This window comes from Eumetopias jubatus, unplaced genomic scaffold (assembly GCF_037043125.1).
Source record: "Eumetopias jubatus isolate StellerSeaLion01/CBP00866 unplaced genomic scaffold, mEumJub1_p1.0 scaffold_3, whole genome shotgun sequence".
In the NCBI taxonomy this organism is placed as follows: domain Eukaryota; kingdom Metazoa; phylum Chordata; class Mammalia; order Carnivora; family Otariidae; genus Eumetopias; species Eumetopias jubatus.
Window position 1 is genome coordinate 1,580,951 of NW_028274809.1, and position 22,553 is coordinate 1,603,503.

The 22,553-nt window shown below is 63.1% G+C and overlaps 1 protein-coding gene across 1 annotated transcript in view; it reads right to left on the reverse strand.

Moving 5' to 3' along the window:
* CROCC2 (ciliary rootlet coiled-coil, rootletin family member 2) overlaps nucleotides 1-22,553 on the reverse strand; it is a 63,830-nt gene that overhangs the window by 38,538 nt on the left and 2,739 nt on the right. The window contains 15 exon segments of the mRNA XM_088021988.1: nucleotides 217-396; nucleotides 634-780; nucleotides 1,142-1,286; nucleotides 1,762-1,830; nucleotides 1,832-1,906; nucleotides 3,595-3,806; nucleotides 4,118-4,324; nucleotides 4,470-4,538; nucleotides 4,615-4,723; nucleotides 5,830-6,057; nucleotides 6,588-6,691; nucleotides 11,161-11,326; nucleotides 12,696-12,802; nucleotides 14,870-15,018; nucleotides 16,111-16,261. Coding sequence (XP_087878114.1) covers nucleotides 217-396; nucleotides 634-780; nucleotides 1,142-1,286; nucleotides 1,762-1,830; nucleotides 1,832-1,906; nucleotides 3,595-3,806; nucleotides 4,118-4,324; nucleotides 4,470-4,538; nucleotides 4,615-4,723; nucleotides 5,830-6,057; nucleotides 6,588-6,691; nucleotides 11,161-11,326; nucleotides 12,696-12,802; nucleotides 14,870-15,018; nucleotides 16,111-16,261 — 2,118 coding nt within the window.

The window sequence follows — 22,553 nt, forward strand, 5'->3', positions numbered from 1 at the left end:
CCCCGTCTCCTACCCCCCACCGCCGGGCGGCCAGTGTCAAGGCGGGCTTTGAGCTGACCGTTGGTTGGCGGTTCAGCTTTGCCGGCAGACAGCACCGGTGCTGACGTCCTGAGCCAGCGTGACTTCTAAAGGTGACCCGTGGCCTTCCACACCCCAGAGAGACGGGGCGGCCCTGCTGGGTGGGAGTGGGAGCCAGGAGCCCTGCAGACACCTCACCTGGCCCACCTGCTCCTGCAGCTGGGCCCACTGCTGCTGGAACTGGGCCGCCTGCCCCTGCAGCTGCTTCTCCAGGTGCCCGCAGGCCTGGCGCAGGCCCCCGCGCGCCGTCCGCATGAGCTCCAGCTCCCGCGCCAGCGCCTTCTGCTGCTCCCGCAGCTGGTCCCGCTCCTGCTCCAGCTGCCAGCAGGGGGGCAGGGAGGCGTCGGGTCAGGCCCGTGCACCACGCGCCGTGCATCACGCCTGTGTGCCCTCAGTCCTGTGGGCTGAGCACCCCGCCCAGCCAGCGCAGGGCCTGGCAGCCTCCCTTATGCCTCCTCCCCCTGACCCCTGCAGTCTGGGCAGGAACGGAGAACGTGGAGGGGTGGGGTTGCCAGGTGGGTCTGGCTCTGAGAGCAGCCTGGGGACCAGCCTCACCTGCAGGACCAGGTGGCTCAGGTTGCGTTTGTCCTGAGCCAGCGCCTCCGTCAGGGCTGCCATCTTGGCCAGGGAGTCCCTCTGCTCCACCCCCTCTGACTTCAGCCGCGTCACGAGCAGTCCCAGGTCTGTGCTGCTGGACTCGGCCTAGGGCAGGGGGTACGGTGCGGTCACCCCGATGACACTTTGGGATCCACGCGCAGACCTTTCCCACAGGTGGAGAGCCATTGTGCCAGGGAGGGAGGGAGCTCTGGGCAGGGCAGGGTGGGGAGGCCTCTGAGGTGGACGCTGGCCCCCTGGGTCCTCAGGCTGCAGCCGGGAGAGGTGGCAGGGTAGCCGAGGGAGACCAAGGGGAAGCAGGTGTGGCCAGGGGCCAGGGAGGATAGGCCAGCGCCCACTGGCTGGGGACTCTGCGAATGGACTAAGGGCCCAGGAGGGTGAGGAGACAAGTGAGTGGGAGGGGGCCGGCCAGAGCCCAGGGTGGGAGAGGGCGAGCGGGGAGGGTTACCCGGGCCAGGGCTCTGTGCAGACCCTCCCTCTCGCTGTCCAGGACGTCCCTCTGCAGCCGGGCCGAGTCCAGCGCCTCCTGGGCTGCCACCAGCTCCTTCTTGAGCCCCGAGACCTTCTCCTCCAGCTGTTCTAGGCGCCCTTGACTGAGGCTCAGAAACCAGAGGGCAGAGGGTGTGAGGTCATCTCAGGGCAAGAGGGGGCCACAATGGGCAGGGTGATGGCTCGCAACTCCCTCTGAGCCCAGGGAGCCCCAAAGGAGCATGGGTGGCCCTGCAGGGCCAGGAAGCTCATGAGCCCTGTTTCAGGGCTTGGGGGGGCGGTGACGGTGGTGTTCCTGGTCCATACCCTGACAGCTCTGGGTGAGGAGTGTGTGTGCTCACACAGCTCACAGGGCCCACCTCTGCCCCTGGGGCGGGGAGTAGGCCTTGGGCCAGAGGTTGGAGCAGGGGTGTGGGGGCGGGGGTGACAGCCCAGGCTGGGGGATTCTGGAGAACCCTTCACCCCTGCTGTCCCATCAAGCACCCCCACTCCCGGAGATGAGCCTGGTAAGGATGTGGTCCCGTGTGTGGCTGGGGACACGGAGGCTGAGAGGCGTGGCAGCCCGTCTGCCTAGCCCACCTGGTCTCCAGCTCCCTGCGGCCCCGCTCGCCCTGCTGCACCAGCTCTTCCTTCGGCTCTGCCCACAGTTTGTGACCTCCAGCCGTCTCAGAGGGCCGCCTTCCCCCTCATCCCTTCCGCCACAGTCTCCAGAGCCCTTTTCTCTCTGGGGACAGGGGCGTGGAAGTTGGGGCAGCCCCAGGACTGGGTCCCGGGAAGGGGAGCCGAGGGACACACCCTGGGTAGAGTCAGACCTCGGCCCAGTGCCGGGAGTGCAGGCAGGGCAAGGGGGGGTGGTGCCAGGCCAGGGGGCCACTCGGGGCAGCCTCCTGGGGAAGCATGGTGGGGGACAGGAGACACCCAGCCACCTCTGGCCTGGGCAGGCTGATCCCCTCCTGGACGGCTTCTGTGAGCCCTGAAAGCACTCAAGGGTCTTGCTCCCTGGTGTGTCCTGTGCTTAGCCCTCTGGCACTTACAGGGCAAGCTCAGCTAGTCCTTGCAGAACTCAGCGGGAAGGACGGGACCCCTCCTCTGCCTGCACCCTGCTCAGCTCGCCCCGACAGGGACCCCGGGCCCTTGAGGTGTAGCAGCCTTGTGCAAAGCCGTGCTCACGGGCTGACCCACTCCCGAGTCCTCTCTGCATGCCACCCCTCAGCCAGGAATCTGGGCCTCAGTGGCTCCCCATCGGGTCCTGGCCCCCGGAGCGCCCAGTCCTGAAGCCTCCCTTTCCCAAAGTCCTGTGGGATCTGGCCTCTCCGCGCCCAACGCTGAGGGGCCCACCCGGGCCGGCCCACCTGCCCCGGGCGCTGCAGCCTGCCCACCCCCCCCCACCCCGCACTGCCCTCTGCTCTGTGGAGGGATGGACCCCACCAGCCTCACCCTGCTCGCTGAGCGGCCCTGCACTCCCCCACCTCTGCGCCTGTCAGCGCCCGGGAGGCCTCTCCCCCGTCACAGGAAGGCTTCGGCCCTCCGGGCAGCCTCCTCCATCCCTCCTCCATCCCTCTGTGCCATGTCCCACGCCGGGCTGAACTCCTCTGCCCGGGTTGTTCCCCGGGGGCCTCTCAAGGCAGGGTTGGGCTCATTTCTCCTCAGATCCCTGGTCTCAGCACCAAGGACACTGCCGGGTCACCCAGAGAAGGAGCCCCCCTCCCCGAGGGAGCTGCAGTCCCCCCGCCCCCAGGGGGGATGAGGGGAGGCAGCCTCCTTGCCTGCTCCCTCTCCTGGCCCCTTTGAGAAGCACCTGCTCCTCTAGCCAGAGCCTGCGGGCCCCCACGTGCCAGCCCAGGCACGGTGTGGACTTGGGAGGCCCCTCCCAGCCCCTCACTCAGGACTGTGGGCCTCTGGAGGTTCCACGCTTCCCCACTCCCACGACCCCAGGGCACTGAGGTGTGCACAGAAGCATCCAGAAAGCCTCAGGGCCGACTGCACCATAGGCCGCCAGACCCGCAGGACAGCGCAGGAGGGCTCTCAGGCCACCCCAGTGGATGTGGAGAACAGGACGGACAAGACGACATCTGAAGGCCGGACGGACCCCTGGGAGGAGTCCTGGCCGCCGGGCGGGAGGCGGGAGCGGGGAGAGGGCGTGCCAGTGGAACCGGGCCGCACTGGGGGGATGCCGGCGGAGGGGGCAGGGCATAGGCCGGGCCTGGGCAGAGGCAGCCCAGGTGGGCCCAGATGACGGCAAGGAGACTCAGAGTAGGCAGGGGGCTGTGGGGCTGAGGGGGCAAAAGGAGGCCAAGGGGGGCGGCCTTGCCAGGAGCAGTTTCTGTCCCGGAGGTGGGCCCGCCCTCTCTCCTGCTGGCAGCGCCCCCGGGCTGTTGCCGCCTGGCCTGCCCCGCCCAGCCCTGCGGTCACCTTCGCAGGAGCTCACTGGTCGCCCTGCAGTGATGCGCCTCCCGGCTCTGCGTCCGCAGCCTGCGCAAGAGGTCCTGGCGCTCCCGCACCTGCTCCCGCACCCGCTCCTGCAGGAGTCTCCTTGAGGCCTGCAGCTCCTGCTGGCTCTCGGACAGCTGCTCCCGGAGCCTGGCGGCCACGGCCTGAGAAGACTCCAGCTGCAGGCGCAGTTCCTGCCCGGGGCGGGGGTGCAGCGTGACCCCCTCTGGCCTAGACGGGCCTTGGACCAGACTCCCGCAGCAGAGCTGCACTGCAGACCAGAGCCCCCTCCCTGGGGCTGCAGCTCACGGGGGGGCGGGGGGGGCCCCAAAGACACACTGGCTGTGTCCAGACCCTTCCCCGGAGCCACCTCCTTCTCAAAGGCCCCTGGCTCCCCTCGGTGGCACCCCCGCCACCCTTCCTGTGACCCGTGGGTGAGCCACGGGCAGGCCGGGTAATGGCCCTCCGCACACAGCTTTGCCTCCGGTGCCCCGTGGCTGCCCACCTGCTCCCGCAGCTGCCGCCTCTCAAAGGCTGTCTGCACGGCCTGCAGTGTGGGGTCCGGGGTGTCCGGGGAGCGGGCCCGCGGTGGGGACACACCCTGGTGGGGGGACGCAGAGCGCGTGGGCCTCCTCAGTGGGCCCCGGGCCTCCTCATCTCCAGCGCTGCCACCCCACGCCAGCTCCGGGCCCCCGGCGTCTGCCCGGGCCACCTTCAGGGTACAGAGAGGAAGGGATGGAGGGAGAGAACTCAGGGCTGTGGCCAAGCAAGGCCCTTCCAGATCCTGTGGAGGGTCAGCCATCAGGATCCTAGCTCCTCTGCCGCGTTACCGCAGGAAGGACCCAGGCGGCCTGCACCTCTGTGATGCTCTTCAGAACGTGCTGCAGGGACTCAGCTCCCTCCTCCGAGGTGTCCTCTAGCAGCTTCTGGGCAGATGCCTCAGCGGGGCCGGTGCCGAACTCCCACCCTGTGCCCGCCTCCCGCAGACCTGACGCTTCTCACAGCCCCACGCACCAGCTTCTGGACATGCATTCTGAGGGAAGAGATGGTTGCCTCCTTCTTCGAGTTTTGCTCTGTGAGCTTCTCCACCAGCAGCGCCTGCTCGGAGACCCTGGAGAGAAGGTGGGGGCCGGGGAAAGGGTTGTCAGAGCAGAGAACAAAGCCCAGAGTGCAGGGGTGCCCTGAAGATGCACGGGCTGTGTCCACACTCCGCCTGTGCTGTGGTCTACACCCTGGCATTGGCCGAGCGGGCCTTAGTCCCTTGCCTGGTCAGACACTTCTCTCCTGCTCTAGAACCTTCAGTGGCCCCCACTGTCTCTGGAGCAACATGCAGAATCAGAGTTCAGGCCACCACCCTGCCCCTGACTTGCTCTCCAGCATCATGGCCAGTGGCCCCTGAGGCCCTGCCCCTGTCCTTAGGGCCGTTGGTCCAGCTGCTTCCTCTGCCTAGAGCACCTCAGCCACTGAAATCTAACAACAAGTGATGTCATTGTCCCTTCCTTCCCAGGAGCCAGCTTCTTCTCAAAGACCCCTGGCTCCCCTCCGGGCCCCTGGGTCTCCCTTCCTGAGGCCCCAGCATCTTTGGCGCAGGCCCTGGGGTGAAGCCCCTGCAGGCTGCATGGGGCCATCATGCTCCTTTGGGGCTGCTCTGGGGTTTGTTGGACTCAGCTGGCCCCCTGAGGGTAGGGCAGGTTTCTTCCCCTCAGCTTGCAGGTGTTTGTGGCCGAGTGACCCTAGGTTCTGTGGAATTGTGCGCCAGGGCCAGCAGGTTAGGCCTTCCCTGGGGCCCTGTCTCCCCACTGCCTGCTGAAGCTGCCCACTGGAGATTTCTGAGCCACCGACATGGTTCTGCGTCCAAAACCTCGTGTGCTTGCTCTGAGGCTCATTTGCACCAGGAGTAGACCTGGGCCCCTCCACCTGCCTCAGCTTCTTAAACGGGCTACCTCAAAGCAGGAGCCCACCTCTGGAGGGATGTGCTTCTAGGACGGAAAAGTCCACTTCTGGGACCCAGCTAGGAGGACGCAGTCCAAATGCATCCACTGCAGCGTCCCCTGAAACCCTCAAAGTTCGGGCGCTATAGCTTGGCCTTCAGGGGTTGGTTAGGGACTTGTGAGCCCACCTTGGGGACCATCCCTCTGCCACCAGGAGGGCCACCATGCACGTGAGCAGAGGGCTGGGAGGTCCAGCCTCCCGGCCTGCCTGCCGCCCGGCACCCACCTGGCCTGGAGCGCCACCTTCTCTGCGTCCCAGCGGCCCTGCAGCTGGAGCATCTCCCGCACCTTGTCCCGTAGCTGCCGCTCCAGCTGCACAGCCTGCAGGGCCTGCTGCTCCAGGGCACCGGCCCCGCTGCTGGCTGACAGACGCAGGTTGGAGTCAAGGTTCAGGCAGGCTGTTTGCAGGCGCCAGGCTGTCCTGGCCGCCTCCGCTCGCATGTCTGTGAGACCCCTGGGATACAAGGGCAGCACCCCCAGCTTAGCCTCAGGACCGTCTGCGGGCTCCGGGCCCGAAGGCTGTGAGCGGCTGGGAGAGGCAGGGTCTGGTCACCTGGGCCCTGCTCTCTGCCCACAGCCAGCCCCCTCCCCTGCCATCCTCAGAAGCCTCCAGCACATCCCAGCCGGGGAGGGGGAGCGGGGGCTGGCCAGGCCGGCCAGGACAGGCTCTCTGCTTCCAGCACGACACTGAACCTCTGAGCCTCAGTCTCCTGCTATGCGAACGGGATCCTGACATGACATGTACCTCAAAGATCCCAGACCAGACCTGTGTGAGGTGCCAGAGGGATCCGAGGGGCCCTGAGGCTCTGCCCTGTGGATCCCCCGCTCCGCAGCATCCCCCTAACGGGCCTGCCCCGCTGCCTTCTCTCCCCTTGCACCCCTGCCTACCTTGCTCTGTCTGTTTGTGCTTCTCCCACATCGCTCACCTTTCCTGTCCGTTCCTCCACACCCACGGGACCAACCCCATGCGCCCCATGCCCTCACCTCTCTGTGGTCGCACGCAGCTCGGCCAGCTGTATGCGGAGTGCAGTGACCTGTCTCCACAGGAGGAGGAAGTCCTGGGGCCCCCCTGAGTGTGTGTGCTGGATCTGAAAGCAAGAGGCTTGAGTCTGCTTCCGGCATGGGAGGTGAGAGGAGCCCTGCAACCCCACTCACCCTCTCCACAGCCCTCTCCTCTGGATGCCAAGCTGGGTTGGCTCCCACGGCAGGCAGCAGACCCAGCACCACCTAAGTTCCTGCAGCCCCCTTTCCCATGGGCTTATCTTCCCAAATAATGCAAATTGCCTGCTTCCTGGGGAGCAGTGCTCACTCCCTTACCCCAAGGACCTGGGGAAGTGACCACATCCAGGTCCTGCCCAGAACCAGGACTGACCCAGCCTGGTCTCCCTGCAGCTCTCAGCAACTGTGCGCCCCCCACCCCCAGCGAGCACAGGGAGGGGGAGAGGCTTCCCTTCCTCCTCCAGCACCAAGAGAGCAGCTCTTACTCTAGGGGAGCCCCTAACATGTCCAGGTGTGGTGCTTGGTCCCTGAAGGTGCCAGGGACACAGACGCCTCTACCATTTGGAGCTCACGGAGGGGAAAGTGGAGAAGCCGCCCGCTGAGACAGGGCAGAGTGAACTGGGTAGTAATGGTGGAGCAGGAGACCACTGCAGGACTGTGGGGGAGGGACAGGGGACGGAGTTGGGGCAGTAACGGGACGGGGCCATGTGTGGCCAGCAGTGTCGGCCTTTCAGGGAACTGAGCTGAAGCCCAGGGGTCCTGAGTCTCCACACCACCTTCCCAGGCCCTGCACTTGGCTGTGTCCTGAGTGCTGACCTCCCGCGACCCCAGCAGGCTCTCCGCGGGCCCAGCGCTGCCCCATACTCCCTCTGCCCTCCCTGCCTGTTCCAAGGGCCTCTCGAACGCTGCTTTTGGACAGCGTGCCTTCACTTCTGCTGGCTCTCAAGACCCACACACCCTCCCTCCTTCATAAAGCCTTTGCCGATCCCCTGTCCTGATCCCACATCTGAGGTCCCCCCGTTGAGCCCAGAAACACGTCGCTGTAGGCCCCTGCGTGCCTGGGACCAGAGTCCTCTGTATACTTGCACCGCTCTCCCCACCCCCATTGTGATCCTCAAAGAGCAGGGATTAGACCTGCCTCCTGGAGGAGCAGATGCCTGGCCTGGCCTGCCCAATAATTACAATGAAACTACGTTAGATTCCAGACTTCACAGCTTCCGGGATGCAAGGCTGGGCTGGCCAACGTGGGGAGGAACACTCAGGCCAGGAACCGGCGAGGTCAGGAACTCCAGAGGAATACACGCAACCTCTTGCCAAACTCAGCAACTTGCGCATGTTTCCTTGACCACAGGGGCTCAGGGGACTGAGAGAAAAACCTGGGGTCCATCCAAAGGGGGAGTCTGCCCACACTCATGAGTGAGGTCTCAAAGCTGCTCTCTAAGGGGCGCCAGATGTGCCTGACCAGAACCCCCACGTGCCCACATACACACGCATGCACACACCAGCCCTGCCTGCAGGACACTGTAAGGAGGTACCGTGGATGGAATGCCTGTGTCCCCTAAAATTTGAATGTTGAAACCTAATCCCCAGTGGGATGGGATTTGGAGGTGGGGCCTTCAGCCTCCACCCTCGTGATGGAGTTAGCGCCCTCATAAAGGGGCCCTGGGGAGCTCGCTCACCCCCTCCACTGTGTGTGCATGTGTGTGTGTGTGCGTGTGTGCATGTGCGTGTGTGCGTGTGTGCGTGTGCATGTGTGTGGTTATAGTGAGAAGGAGCTGTCCAGGTGTGTATGTGTGTGTGTGTGCATGTGCGTGTGTGGTTGTAGTGAGAAGGAGCTGTCCAGGTGTGTGTGTGTTTGTGCATGTGTGCATGTGTGTGTGTGTGCATGTGTGTGTGCGTGTGTGTGTGGTTATAGTGAGAAGGAGCTGTCCAGGCGTGTGTGTGTGTGTGCATGTGTGTGTGTGCGCGTGTGTGTGTGTGTAGTTATAGTGAGAAGGAGCTGTCTGGGCATGTGTGCATGCATGCATGCGTGTGTGTGTGTGCATGCATGTGCGTGTGCGTGTGTGTGTGTGCGTGTGTGTGTGTAGTTATAGTGAGAAGGAGCTGTCCGGGCCCCAGGAAGCAGCCCTGGCCGCACACTGAATAGTCTCTCACCTTGATCTTAGACTTTCTGTCTCCAGAACTGTGAGAATTAATGTTAACATAACATAAGCCCCGGTCTGTGCTGCTGTGACAGCAGTCTGGTGGTAAAACGGGAAGGAAAAGGATCTTCCCTGTGGATACGGGGCGACAAGGCAGCCTGTAGTTTTCAGTCTGAAGTCATATAACCTGGTGGCTTAAAAACAACTCAGGCTGAAAATGCCCTTCATTGTGGCCCCAAAGACTGTCAGAGTCCCTATGCACCTGTCAGAAGCAAATGAAAACCCTTTCTGGAAGATACCACATCCATTCCAGGTTCCAAAGAACTTTCACAAAGTTCCAAGAAAAATAAATAGCTCTTGGTTTAAAATAAAAAAATAAAATCACCAAAGACACAAGGAAACAGAGCACTATGATCAAAAGCCAGCAGAAACAATAGAATCAGACCTTAAGGAACTTGAGATGTTGGAACATCAGACACAGTGGAGAACATAACTATTTTCAGGACGCGTCAGCAAGTAGACGAGAGGTTTGAACATGTGAGTTAAGAGTAAGATATTTGGAAAAGAATCTACCAGAATTCTTAAAGATGAAAAACACAATATTTGGAATTTAACAAAGCAGGCAGGTTTAACAGAGCTTGGACACCAGAGACAGACGAGCTGACCAGGTAGGTATATTTGAAATTGTCTAGAATACAATCCAGGGTGACAGAGAGAAGACAGGCCAGGTTCAGAAGCCTGGGGGGCTCGGGGCGTCGTGAGAGCAGCTGGCCTGCTCGGGGTTGGGAGGAGCAAGGATGGGCACAGGCAACGCTCGGAGACGTGAGGGCTACTTTCCAAAAGTAACAGAGACACAGCATCCTGATGAGTCTGAATCAGAATAAACAGAAAGAAATCTGCATAGGGACACATCCTAGTAAAACCGCAGAACGGCGACGTCAAAGCTGCCTGGTGGGAGGACAGATTACCTTTGCGGGGAGTCCACCGGCATCAAAGGCCCCGGGCACTGACTTCTGGCAGCAACCGCAGAGCCAGAGGACAAGGGAAGGGTCTTTAAGGTACTGAGAGAGAGCACCCGCCGACCATGAGACCTTCTTTCACGGCCAAGGGGGAAATGAAGACCCTTGACAAGCCAATCCAAGCTGAACTAGAGACCTGTCCTCCAGGGCATTCCTTCCGCTCTGCGGTCACAAGCCCGGCTGTAGGAGGAGGCGGGGGCAGGGTCGTGGGCTGCCTCTAACAGGCCCCCTGCTGTCAGCCACTACCCTGCGGGGACAGACACGGCCTCTCGGTGACACGTGTAAAGGTGGCACTCTCCCTCTGTGGGCGCTCTGCTTCTGCACAGCAGGAGGGCCCACCCGGCCTCCCACGGAACCACAGCCACAGATGGCCGGGCACAGGGGCCAAGCCGTCCTGCGTGGCAGCAATGCCCCGGGCCTGCAGGGGCCCAGCCGGCTGTCCTTTCCGCCTGATGCTGGGCGGGCAGTGCAGGACGGCCCTGGGAGGCGGGCTTGTCTGAGGGACGTCTGGGTGTGATCAGCCTGAGGCCCAGGCACGCTGGCTGCCCTTGGCCTCTGCTTTCACCTGGAAGCGACCATTTTCCAGGTGGTGTCTGGGAAAAATCCTGCCAGTGGCGCCGGCAGAGGACAGTAGGAAGGCCGTGGGGACACCTGCTCCCTTTAGAGATGGCCACAGCTGTGGAGGCCCACCTTGCCCCAGGCCATGCCCCTTTCAGGGGGCTGTGTCCAAGGACAGACCAGAGCAGAGGCATGAAGGCCTCTTTTCACTCCGTGGCCACAAGCATAGCCGTGGGAAGACCTGCACCAGGCAGGGGAGCAGGGGGTGATGTGTCCCAAGCATCTCCCCCAGCCCACGCCAGGGGTCTTGCCATTAGCGACCACCCCCGGGGCCTGCGGCCTAGGGCACTGTGCCCTGAGCCCCTGAAGGGCTTAGGGTTTCGGAAGACTGTGATCAGGCAAGGCCTGGGTGGGCCCTGCTGCCGCTGGCCAGGGGCTGGGAGCAACGGTGTAGCCCCAGGCTCCTTCGAGTGCCCCCCCAGCCCTGCAGCCCGAGCAGGAGTCAGGCCTACGGAGACCTCCTTCTTTCTCAAGAATGGGGCAGGCCATGCCAGAGCCAGGACCCTGTGCCCTCATCCTACTTTCCAAGTCTGATCTTGGGGTCCTGCCTGCCTGGTCTCGAGGAAGGGCCTCCCTAACATGGTGCCCCCACTCTGTAGACTGTTGTGGCCCAGCTCGATGGGGAACATGGTGTGGCAGCAGGTCAGCAGCCTTGCCCTCCAGGAGGAACCACAGCTAGAGCCAATTCACCCTCTCCCAGTCCCCACTGCCTCCCCCCTGCCGTGGGCCATAGGCACCGGGACAGGTGTCCCCTGCCAGTGGGCAAAAGCGGGAAAGCACCTGTCTCTCAGTCCAGCGCTGCGCCTCCCTCAGCTCCAGCTTGCTCTGAAGATGGAGCACACTGTCCGCTGTCCTGGCCAGCTCCTCGGCCAGCCTGTCGTTGGCCTTCTTCATGTGCTCCAGCTGTTTCCGCAGAAGGGTGTTCACCTGGGAGAGGCCGGTGCTCCTGGCCGGGCAGAAACCGCAGCAGCATGACCATGGGCAGGTGGCTTCTCCTTCCAAAGGCTCTGAGAGCCAAGCCCCGTGCTCCCTGGGCCCGGCCAGGCCAGCTCGGTGTGAAGGTCCCCAAGCCACCGCTAAGCGGCACTGACCACCTGCCATGGGGTGCCCACAGCTCCCCAAACTGGGGCCAGTATCTGAGTGCCCCCCGGCACCCTCCGTCTCGGAGACGCCTGCTCGCCCTCTTCCTCCCACGCGGAGCGTCCCTAGCTGGGCCCCACGAGTGCGGCTGGCTCTGTCCCAGGTGCAGGGGTGAGCCCGGAGACGCATGAGGGGCGGCTCTGGCAGCTGAGGGGACCGGGCCTGGGAGGAAAGGGCAGGGCAGTGGAGAGATGACGTCCCGTGAAGGGGGGCAGCCCCCCTGTGGCCGTGGGGTCCTCTCTCCACTGAAACTGGCCGTGATGGGTAGAGCGGCCCTCCGAGAGCTAGCCCTCCCGGCCAGGCTGCGAGGCCGCGAAAGGGACCTTCTCTGCTCCCCTTTCAACCCGAGCATCACCTCCTCTTGGGTTGTGACCCCTCACCCCCGCCCCTGCTGTTTTTTGAAAACTGGTTTTCAAAATGCTTCTCAGCACTTTCCTTCTGTTTCCAGAGTCCCTGAGGATGAAGCAAGTAACGGGAAGTATTCCACAAATGTCCTAACCTCCCCCAGGTCTGAAGACGCAGCCGAGCTCAGGGGCTCAGCCCCTCCTGGCTGTTCTCCCTGCAGTGTGGAGACATGCCCCTTCCCTTCTGGGGACGGTGTCCTAGAGCTTGGGGTCAGAGGCTACTTCTGGAGGACTGGGGTTACCACTGGGGAGGCTAGGGCATGACACGTGCTGGCCGCTGGTGAACAGAGGAGCCCCTGACCATGAAGTCAGAGTGGCCCGAGCCAAAGGGGCCTGGGAGTCAGGGCCAGAGCACTGAAGAAGGGTGGGGTTGAGGGAAGCACCCATGGGCACCCCAGGACTAGCTGTGCTAGCAAGGGCCACGGTCAGCTCAGGGGGCCTGCCTGCAGCACTGGCCAGAGCACCAGCCTCGGGGGCGTCGGGGCCTGGAGGTGGCATGCTCGGAAGCGCAGGGCCGGTGAGACCCCCAGACCTATGGGACCTGCACCCCACACCTGAGGCCCACAGCCGGTTGGTCCCCCTCCCCACCCTGCTCTGCCCACTCCTTCCCCTGCCTCTGAAGCCTGGGGCCAACGCGTCCAGGCAAGTTTGACTTGGAGTCACTTTGGGAAGAGACTGGCCAACGGCCCCAAGGCACAGTGGGGTCTGCTGCCTCCAGGGGTGACGGCTGAGCTCCCGGTAGCCCTGACTGCCGCATCAGTCCCGACTCACCTCTGCTCAGCGGCCTCCAGACGGCCCAGGGCCTCCTCCAGGTCCACGCTGTGCTCTAGCTCTGACCTCCGCAGCCGAGCCTCGGTGGTCTCCAGACGGGCCTGGAGCTGGAGAGGGACAGCAGCCCACCTAGCCAGCAGCTCCTGAGCCCACCAGGCAGGGCAGCTGTGGCATAAAGCCCTCCCCGAGGTGGGAGAGAGGGCGCCCCTCGGGCCGCCAGCAGGGGTCTGCTGAGGCTGAGGCCCCTCCACACGATGGGGATGGGGCCGAGGGGCAGGCATTCACCCCCCGACCCTGGGCCAAGTGCCTGCGGCTGGCTGAGGAGGGGAGCCCCCGGGGCTGCTTCATAAAGAAACTGCAGGGCAGGCCTGGGGTCACCCCCGCTGAGAGCGCGAAAGGGTGGGGTCCCACCCCTCCGGCTGCCCCCCTCCCCGGCCGCTGCTGGAATCTTGTGTTCCCCGTGCCCCCTCCACAGGTGGGCAAGAGCCATGGCCACATGAGTGGCTTCCACCCCCAGCACGCCTGCTGGGGATGGGGGTCATCTGAGCCGAGCTGGACCAGGCCTGCCTCAGAGCCTGAGTCCTTCCTGGCTCCCTGCTGGGGCCTGAGCTCCAAGGAGAACAGGAGGTGCTAGGGGCTGCCCCTGGCTGTGCCGACCCAGAGCACACTTGGGGTGTCTGGGGCGGGGAACTCAGGCCCAGCAGGCGGGCTGGTGGGGTGCTGAGACATGGGGAAATCAGGAGAGCCAGGAGGCCAGGGCAGGGGCTGGGGGTGACCACAGAGCAGTCACATTGGCCCCCCCGACCCCCGCCCCACCCTGCCCATCTGCTTGGGGGTGACTTGGGGGCGGCCGGGCCCCTCTGGCGCCTGCACAAGGGGGAGGCTGAGACGCCCGTGGGAGCCTGACATGTGCGCTGAGCTGCGGGGTCTGGGAGTTCAGTTCTGACTCATGAGGCTTACTAATCTGTCCGCAGGATTTCTGGCTTCTATTCCCACCACCGGTTCCCAACATCTCCCCACCCTGTGCTAGGAAGGCCCCCCACCCCCACGACTGGGCCCAGGCCACAGACAGCCCTGGAGGGCAGGCGAGCATGCTGATGTCCTCCTGGAGCTGATGGGGCTGAGGATGCCCCCGTGGTCCTGCCTGAGGGGCTCACTAGGGGTGGGGGCAGCCGTGAGAGCGGGTGTTTAGTATGGGGGCTGGTGGTGCTGCCGATTCCCGGAAGCCCCGGATATCCTGGGGGCCTCGGGCAGCTGGTACGGGTCACTGGTCATGCTGGGGAAAGGGCCAGCCCCTGGTTCAGCCTCGGCTCCAACACTGGCACCCCAGCCCTGGGCAAGTCTGGCTGCTCTGAATCTCAGTTTTCTCTTCCGGAAACTGGGGTCATGTGTCCTGCCACATAGTGCAAGGAGGACTCTGAAGATAGCAGGGGTGGGGTGGGCCAGACGCAGCAGGGACTCTGAGCACCCCGCACTGGGAGCTGGGCATCTGCAGCCCAGTCCCGCGTCAGGAGCCATCGGGCTTGGAGTGGCAGACCTTGGAAAGAGGCTTTGGCCTGGCAAGTTTCCTCAGCTTTCTGCCATGGTTTTCCCCACCTGAACAACAGGAGGCCCCCCGAACCCCACACTTTATAACCACATGGCATCTTGCTGCGGGGGAAAGCATTGTGGGTGCCCCAGGGACAGAGGACCCAGGGGTCACAGCTATCCTCTGAGGGCTTCCCTGGCCTCGGCTGTCAGGAAAAGGTGTGGGGTGGGGGGCAGAGCCAATTCTCTACTACAAGCTCTGTCTGAGGGTTGGGGCCAATTCCTAGCAGACCCCAAAAGTGAGGTGTTGGCGCTGAGGGCTCAGGACTGACCCGGCTGCCCCCACAAAGCCACCGGGCAGGCAGGACACAAGTCAACACTTCAGCTGGGCTGGGAGACCTGGGGGGGACTTTGCAGGAGGGAGAGGGGGCCTGGACACCCGTCCTATCATCACCTTCCCCCTCCAGCCCATTTTCCCGTCTGTGGCTCGGGGTTTAGATGTGCTGTGGCTGACGTCACCTGTCATTCTATGTCCTAAGACTCGACGATGGTCCCGGCTGTCTGGCCACCAGTCCCAACAGGTGACTGCCTCTCCGCAGGCCAGGCTGCCGCCTTCTGCCTGCCACGTGCCCGGTGCGCACGCTTACCCGCTCACTGAGCATGTGGCACCTGCTGGCCAGCTCGTCCTGCTCAGTGCCTGCCTGGGCCAGCAGGTTCTCCAGCCTGGCCAGCTCATCCTGCAGGAGCTCATTCTCCTCCTGCGCACGGCCCGAGGCAGTCAGCAGCCCCTGCACCCCTGTAGGGGCAGTGCCAGCGTCAGTCCGGGCGGCCGGACCAGGGCCCCCCGCCTCCTCAGCCACGGCACCCTGTCCCCACGGTGGGCCTCTGGGCCAGTCCCCGGGCTCGCACTGCTGGTCTGCCCCGCTCTTCCAGGAGGGTCCAGCTCTGACCCGGGACCCTGGTGTGGGGGATGTGCACTTCATGCTCCAGGCCTCCCTCCCACTCCTGTCGGAGGGCGGGCCACCGATACCTTACCTCTCATCCACACCTTTAACCCCAGCAGAGCCCCAAACCAATTAGAGCAGAGGGTGTGGGAGTGGCCTGGACACTGGGGACCCCCACCCCCTGTGAAGCAGGGAGAACTGCTGAGTCAGGGTAAGGCGATCTCATCTGAAGAGCGAGTTGCTTTTCTAAGTACACAGTGGGCTTTCTTCTTCCTTAACACACACCTATCGTGAGTGACTGGTTCCCTCAGGAGGCTGGACAGACGCTTACTATAGAAAGGGGTGTCGGGACCCACACACAAGGGAGTCACCAGCACTAGCTAGGGCCAAGTGGCCTGACCAGTGGGTGGCACGGCTGCAGGGACCCAGCCTGGGGCCAGTTCCTTAGCTGCAAAGCGCTCTGCCCCAGGGGGCCTGCAGGCAGGGTGAGCAGAGGTCCCGGGCGGGGCTGGGGGGGGGCCTGCGGGCTGGGTGAGCAGAGGTCTGGGGCAGGGTGCAAGGGGCCTGCTCAGTGTCTGTGCTTCCTGAGTGTTGACCTTCAGGATTTTCACTCATCTAATGAAACCCAAATATGATGAAATCACGACGGCTGGTCACAAATGTGTCAAACGCAAACGCAGCGCTGGACAGTCCTTGTGGCCTCGTGGTAAGCATGCTGTGAGTCTGGACACGTGACCCCTGTGGGTGACCCCGGGGGAGGGCGTGGTTCTGTGCCCCATCACACTGCAAGATGACAGGAGGGGCCAGCCTAGGTGGGGCTTGGAACCCGGAGGGGGACACTGCAGGGGCAGGGGACGCATGGAAGCTAGACTCCAGCTGATGGCTCTGTGGCCCCCCTGGTACCCACCCCCACCTCCATCGTCACCCCTACCACCGCCCGTCACCTTGGTGTGGTTTGTCCCCCAGGCTGCCAGCCACGATCTCCCGGATTCGGGCAGGTACAGGCATGGGCAAAGCCTGCAGGCCTTCCCCACGTACAGTCAGGGCCCGGTCTTCTCTGCTGGCCGTGGGACTCAAGACGGTGTCCTCCAGCCTCTGAAAAACAGCCATCCAGACTCACTTGGGGCTGGCAGCCTCCTGGACAGTGAGCCCATTGGGGTCCGTGGGGGCTACCACAGGGCGCTCCCCAGCCCAGCCGCCAAGTGCTCTGCAGAGGACTGCCTGAGGCTACCACCCAAAGCACATGCCTTGGTTTCTCTACCCGTAGAGTAACCGGCGGTGCTCTGAGCACTGGGGACCCGGAGGACACCTAGCCTAGCTGGTAACTGTGCCCTGCCTTCTGGCCCTGCTCCACCTCTGTGGGGGCCAGGCTGAGTGTTCACAGTGGGTGTCTCCAGAGGCACCGGGAGGCAGGTGCCCCTGCTCCGGTCCTGGGACCCGACCTCCTAACCACCTGCAGCACACGGTCTCGCCACTTTCACAGTGGGGGTTGCTGGGAGGGATTGACAACTTGTAAGGGTCTAGGCCCACCCACCCACCTCCCTTTTTGGAGGCGGCCAGCTGCTCAGGGCTTTGCCCTGCCCGCCAGGAAGGGCACGAGGGGGCCCTGGGAGAGGGCAGAGCAGGAACCGTGGGAGGGGCTGTGGGAGGGGAGTGAGGACAGCCCTCCTTCCCGGCCCGTCCAGAGCAGCCGGCCTGCCGGGGGAGAGGTCTCAGCAGGCCTGGAAGTGGGCAGGAAATCCCAGGGTTCTGGATAGTCAGAGACTGGTATTGGGAGGTCTTGGGCTCTGAGTTGGCACATTGCTTTTGTTCTGGGGATTCTTTGCATCATGAGGTAGGCAGAGCTGGGGGAGGGCCGGGGGGTGCCCTCTAGACCCCGGGCCCAGGCAGGGCCCTTCTTGCTGGGCCTAACTGTGGCACTGGCCATGGGAACGACATTCAGGGGCCTGTGAAGCAGCACTTCACTCTTGATGTGAGAGCGCTTGGTGTGACAAGACCACCGGGTGCTTCCCAGGGGATCCCGAGACAGTGACTCTCCAGGGCCGCAAACCGGGGTGCTCCTATCACAGCCCACCCAGTCCCAGACTTCTGAAACTCACCCCTCCTCTGGGCTCCCCGGGATCCCCCTCCCCTGGGGTCCCTCAGAACCTGCTCCCTCGCCCTGTGACCCCAAATCTCCCTCCCAGCCCAGGGTCCGGATGAGGGACCACTGAACCGCCTCCTACTGCCTGTCCCCTCCCTCCTCTGATTTCCTCCCAGCTCTCCCTGAAGCCTTTCCGGGTTCAGACGGCTCCACCTGGCTCTGACCCTCAGCCCCTGGCTGGTGGGGGTGGAGGGCTTCCTGGGCGTACCCCTGTTCTGCCCACCCCATTGCCCTGGTACATTCTCTCTGTTCTTCCTTCCTGAGATCCCAGCCTGGCATCTTCTGCACACACGCCTCAAATTCTCCCTGGACACAAGGCATGTTCCATCTGGACCAGAATGCCAAGAGTCACCACCCCCTGCCCCCGCCCCGAGACCTGGGTTCCTGCATGACACCTGGTGAGGCCCCATTCTGATCCCCAGCCCAGGTGCTGGACGGTCACTGAGCAAATACCGCGAACCAACTTCCACTGCCCTCCCCCTGGGGTGAGACCCCTAGTCCCGGTTCACCTGGGACCCAGCCCTTCTTCAGGCTGGAGCCTTACTTCGCGCAGTGATGCTTGAATTTGAGTCAGCAGGGGGCCTTGGGAAGGCGCCATCCCCCAACACCCCCCATGCGCCCCTTCAGTACGACTCCGGGTGGGAGGTGAGCAGCCTGTCTCCGGCGGGGGAGGATGTGCCTGCTACCCTCTCTGGGCCAAGCAAGGCACGAGTGCCAAGACCATCAACCCCGCCTAATGTCCTCCTGGGAGGAAAGGCGGCTAAAGGGGCTCAGCCATTGTCTGCCCTGAACCCTGTATTTGCACGCGGGGAAACTGAGGCTCAGAGGGGTAGTGAGACCCACCCCGGCCCCGCTGTAGGAACAATGAACTCCAGGAGGCTCTCCCTCCGAGGCCAGCACCGACTCTGCCCCTTCGTCCTCCCCCACCCTCCCCACTCCCTCGGGCATCCGAGGCGCCACCCGCTAACGGGAAGGCTGAAGCAGCGCGGCATAAACTTGACTCATTCCTAACATTTACAGAGGGTCACTTATTAGCCGAGACGTCCCAAGAGGCGCTGGGGGCGTAATGGGTTCCAGCTGTGGCCGGGTGCCTGCGATGGGCCACGGCCCAGCTGGAGCCGAGGGGGCGCGGCGGGGGGCGCTCGGAGGGGAGGGGCCGTGGGGTGTTGAGGGCGGGGAAGGAGCAGGCCCCGGAGGGGCAGGGGCAGGAGGGGGAAGGGGGGGCCGGGAGGGGGCGGGGCCGGGAGGGGAAGGGGAAGAGCCAGGAGTGGGGGGCGGGGCCAGGAGAGAGGCCTGGGCTCCATCCGGGGCGGGTCGCGGGGGCCTCGCGGACCTCCGGGCAGGACCCCGCGGCTCGCCGCCTGTTCTCGGCCGCCTTGAGTCTGGCCCAGAGAGGCTGCTCACTCCGCCCCGAGACCTTCCTGTCTGCAGCCCCTGGCCGCCACTTGCGGCCCTGCAGGTCCGGGCGGGTCGCCTCCTCTGCGGGCCGGGGGGCCCTCCTCCCCGGCTGGCCATTTGTGGTCCGGCCCCGAGGCGGGGGGTGGGGGTGGGGGAGTCTGCGTGTCGGGGCAGTGCACAGGGAGGCTTCCAGAAGGCTACCCCCCGCCCCGGGACTCTCAGCCCGTCGGAGGAGGACTGGACATCTGTTTCCCCAAAGACCCCAGACTCACGGTTGAACGCAGCCCTATCCCTTCCTCCTGCCTCCAGCGCCCTCCTCAGCTCAACTTGCGCTAAAGGCCCCTGCGAGGTCCCAGTCCCTGTGTGGCACGGCCCGTGGAAGCAGATCTCTGCCAAAGGGGCCAGGCACCCCTTGGTCATGGTCACCCCTCCCCATTGCGGCTGTGTGGAGGGGAGAGGCTGCGCACGGAGGAACGTGGGCTCCCCTATCTACCCCACCCAGATCAGAGCAGGACTCCCCTTTTGAATTGGGCTTGGGTCCCTGTGCTGCCGCAGCCAGTGCACCGCATGACCCTGGGTGTGTCTCCTGCCTCAGGTCCTCATCTGTGAAATGGGAGGGGGCATCCCAGAGCCCTGGGGGTGCTGCGCCCCTGGGGAGGGTGGGGTGTGGAGTCCGTGGGACAGGAGGTGGCTCGGGAGGGCAGGTGGCCTTGTAGGTCAGGAATGGAAATGACACAGAGCAATTTCACTACTTCCTCTTGCTGGGGAGCAGCATCAGTAAGTCCCCGAGTGGCTCCCCCTGGGCGTCCAGGCTCCTAGGGGCACCAGACGCAGACCGCCTATTACCCAGGAGGAGGGAAGGATGGGCTCGCAAGAGGAGCCTGGCATCTTCGGGATGGAAGGTCAGGCTCCCCCACCCCCGACCTAGGGAGACCCTTGGGTGCCCCAGAGTGCGTTCAATGAGCCCAGTGGTAGGGAGGGAGGGGCACCCGAACCTCTGATCAAAATCACCCCGGGACAGAGCGTCCAGTGGACGATCCCCGCTCAGCCAGGTCACAGGCTGCAGCCTCCCGGGGCAGGAGCAGGCCGAGGGAGGGAGTGCGAGTCCAGGAGCTGTCCTGGGCCCCTCCGCCGGCGGACTGGCCGGCTGCTGCGTTGGGTGGCCGAGCTCCCACAGTGCCGCTGTGTGGCTGCCAGCGGTACTGCAGGAGGCTGTGGCTCCGGGGGCTGACCTGCGCCATGGAGAAGGGAAGGTCGCCAGCCCGCAGGAGTGAAGTGAGGCGGGGCATTCCCCGCTGAGGATTTCTTAGCGAACATCGTCACTCCCGCTGTCGTGACCCCAAAGGGCAGGTTTCCTGTTCACTCTATGGGCGAGGAGGCTCCCCCAAGGTCATGCACCCACAAAAGGTAGTGTTAGGACTGACCCGCCTGTGGGTCCCGGCACCTTCCCCGTGGCAGGAGACGGACTCAGCAGGCACACTGGCCTCAGGTGTCCTGCCCGGTGTGGCACGTCCCTGAGCCCAGGCAGATGGCAGAGGAACTGAGAACCTGGCCCCACATGGCTGCCGCCCCCTGTGCTCCTCCCTGTCTGCCCACTCGGGCCCTCCCACAGGCCCCCCCTGCCTCCCTCGGCAGCAGGCTTTGGCCCTCGCCAGGAGCGGGCACAGCTGGGGAGGACACATCCGAGGACAGGGTCTGCAGCCAAGGCCAGCTACCGGACGTCTGCTTGCCATCCTTCCGTGGCTTGGCCTGCTGCAGAGAGGGCCCTGGCCGGGCTGGTGGCCTGCCAGGCTCCGTTTCCTGAGGAAAAAGAGCTCCTCTGTGTCTGCGGTAACACCTGGCCCCTGGCTGCTCTGTCTTAGCACTGGCCAGTTCAGATTTCTGTGCATTTGTGGAGCCTGCTGGGGCCCTGGGTGTCACCCCAGGAGCAGGGTCCTGCTTCTTACGGGGGGCAGTTTGATCCTCAACTCATAATAAATGGGAGATCCGGGCCAGGCATTGAACAGGCATTTCGGGGTGAGGGGAACAACTTGTCATTTATCTCTGAGTCCCCGGCATGATCAGTGCTTGGTACAGGTCACCGTGTGGACGACGGAAAACCCAGCCTAAGGTGTGCATCACTAACTACAAAATGATTTATATTAAGGAACTCTCGGAAGGGCAAGGGCCCTGTTGGTCTTGTTTGCTCCTGTGTTCGCGGTGCACACACAGGCTTCCTGGAGGAGGTGGCAGGACAAGCAAGGGCCCAGCAGCTATAGCGGAGGCACAGGTCAGGTGTCCAGGTGGAGGGAAGAGTGGGAGTAAAGACAGTGGGGTGGGTTCTCAAAGTCTGCATGGGGCCTGGGGGAGGAGGGTGCAGGGGTGGGGGCAACGAGGCAGGAGAGGCAGACGCTGTGGGAGCCTTGGATGGCTATGGACCATGGTGTGGCAGCAGGGAGAGCGGGGTTTCTGAATGAGGAGGAGGGGGATGTGGCGCATTTGATTAGCATAACTGCTTAATCTGACCCGGTCTGACATGACCTTGGCTGCATCAGGGCAAATGGATGGAAGATTCGGAGATGGGCCAGAGCCTCTGTCCTTGGCTGGCTTGGAAATAGCGCAGGGCTTGGGCCTTGGCAAGTGCGTGAGGAGGGCTTGCCGCACCAGGATGCTCTCAAGCACCCTATAGTCGCATGGGTGGCCCCCTCAGTTCCCATCCCCCCTCATCTTCTGTCGTGTACCTAACACGTTGTCCAGCAAGCCTTCCTTCTTCTTATGTATCAGTGGTTTTTCTCTCTCTTTCAGACCCTGCTTATTGACACAAACTGTTTTAATTTATAACCCTCTTTAAAAAAGTGTTGCTTCCACACGCCCCATGAGGTACCCTTGCAGTCAAGGTCACCTGTGACCTCCATGTTGCTAAACCCAGGGGTCCATGGTCTCCATCTTCCTTGATCTCTTAGCAGCATGGGGGTCACCACCTCCTCCCTGAAACATTCTCCTCCTGACACCACCCCCAGTTGTTCTCATCTCGTTGGCCACCCGTCTTGGTCTCCTTGGCTGGTTCCTTCTTGCCTCTCCCGTCTGTAAGTGTGGGAGTGCTCCAGCTCCTCTTTCCATATACACTCACCCAGCTACGCACAAGCCAGCAACCCCACACGTCTATTTCCAGCATGGAGCTCTTCCCTGAGGTCAGGTCCGTATATCCACTTACCTCCCTCCCATCCCCGCTTGGATGCTAGTAGTCTTGTCCACTCTAAGGTGTTCCAAACAAAACCTCTGAGCACAATATACTCAAACGAGGTGTAGAAAACAATTTGAAGATCTCTACATGTCTGGAAATTAGGGTATTTATACCTCTAGATGACCCATGGATAGAATCACAATGGAAATTAGGAAACAGTTTGAACTGGATAATAACGAAAATTATTATATCAAAATGTATGGGATGTAGCTAACGCGTTGTTTAGAAAGAAAAGCATACCTTAAAAAAAGAAGAAAAAGAAAATGGGGATGTGAAGTGATACAGTTGTTATGGAAAACAGTAGGGTGGTTCCTCACATTAAATAAGAAGTTACCATAGGACTCAGCAACCCCACTTCTGGGTGTATCCCCAAAAGAAGTGAAGGCAGGGACTGAAACACAGATTTGCACACCAATGTCCACAGCAGCGTATTCACAACAGCCCGAAGGTGGAAACAACCCAACGGTCCATGAACAGGTGAGCGGAGAAACACGATGTGGTCCATCCACACAAGGGAGTGATTCGGCCTCGCAAAGGAAGGACATTCTGGCCGCGGCTAGCACATGGATGAACCCGGGGGACATCGCACTGGGTGAAACGGATCAGGGACAGAAGGAGAGATA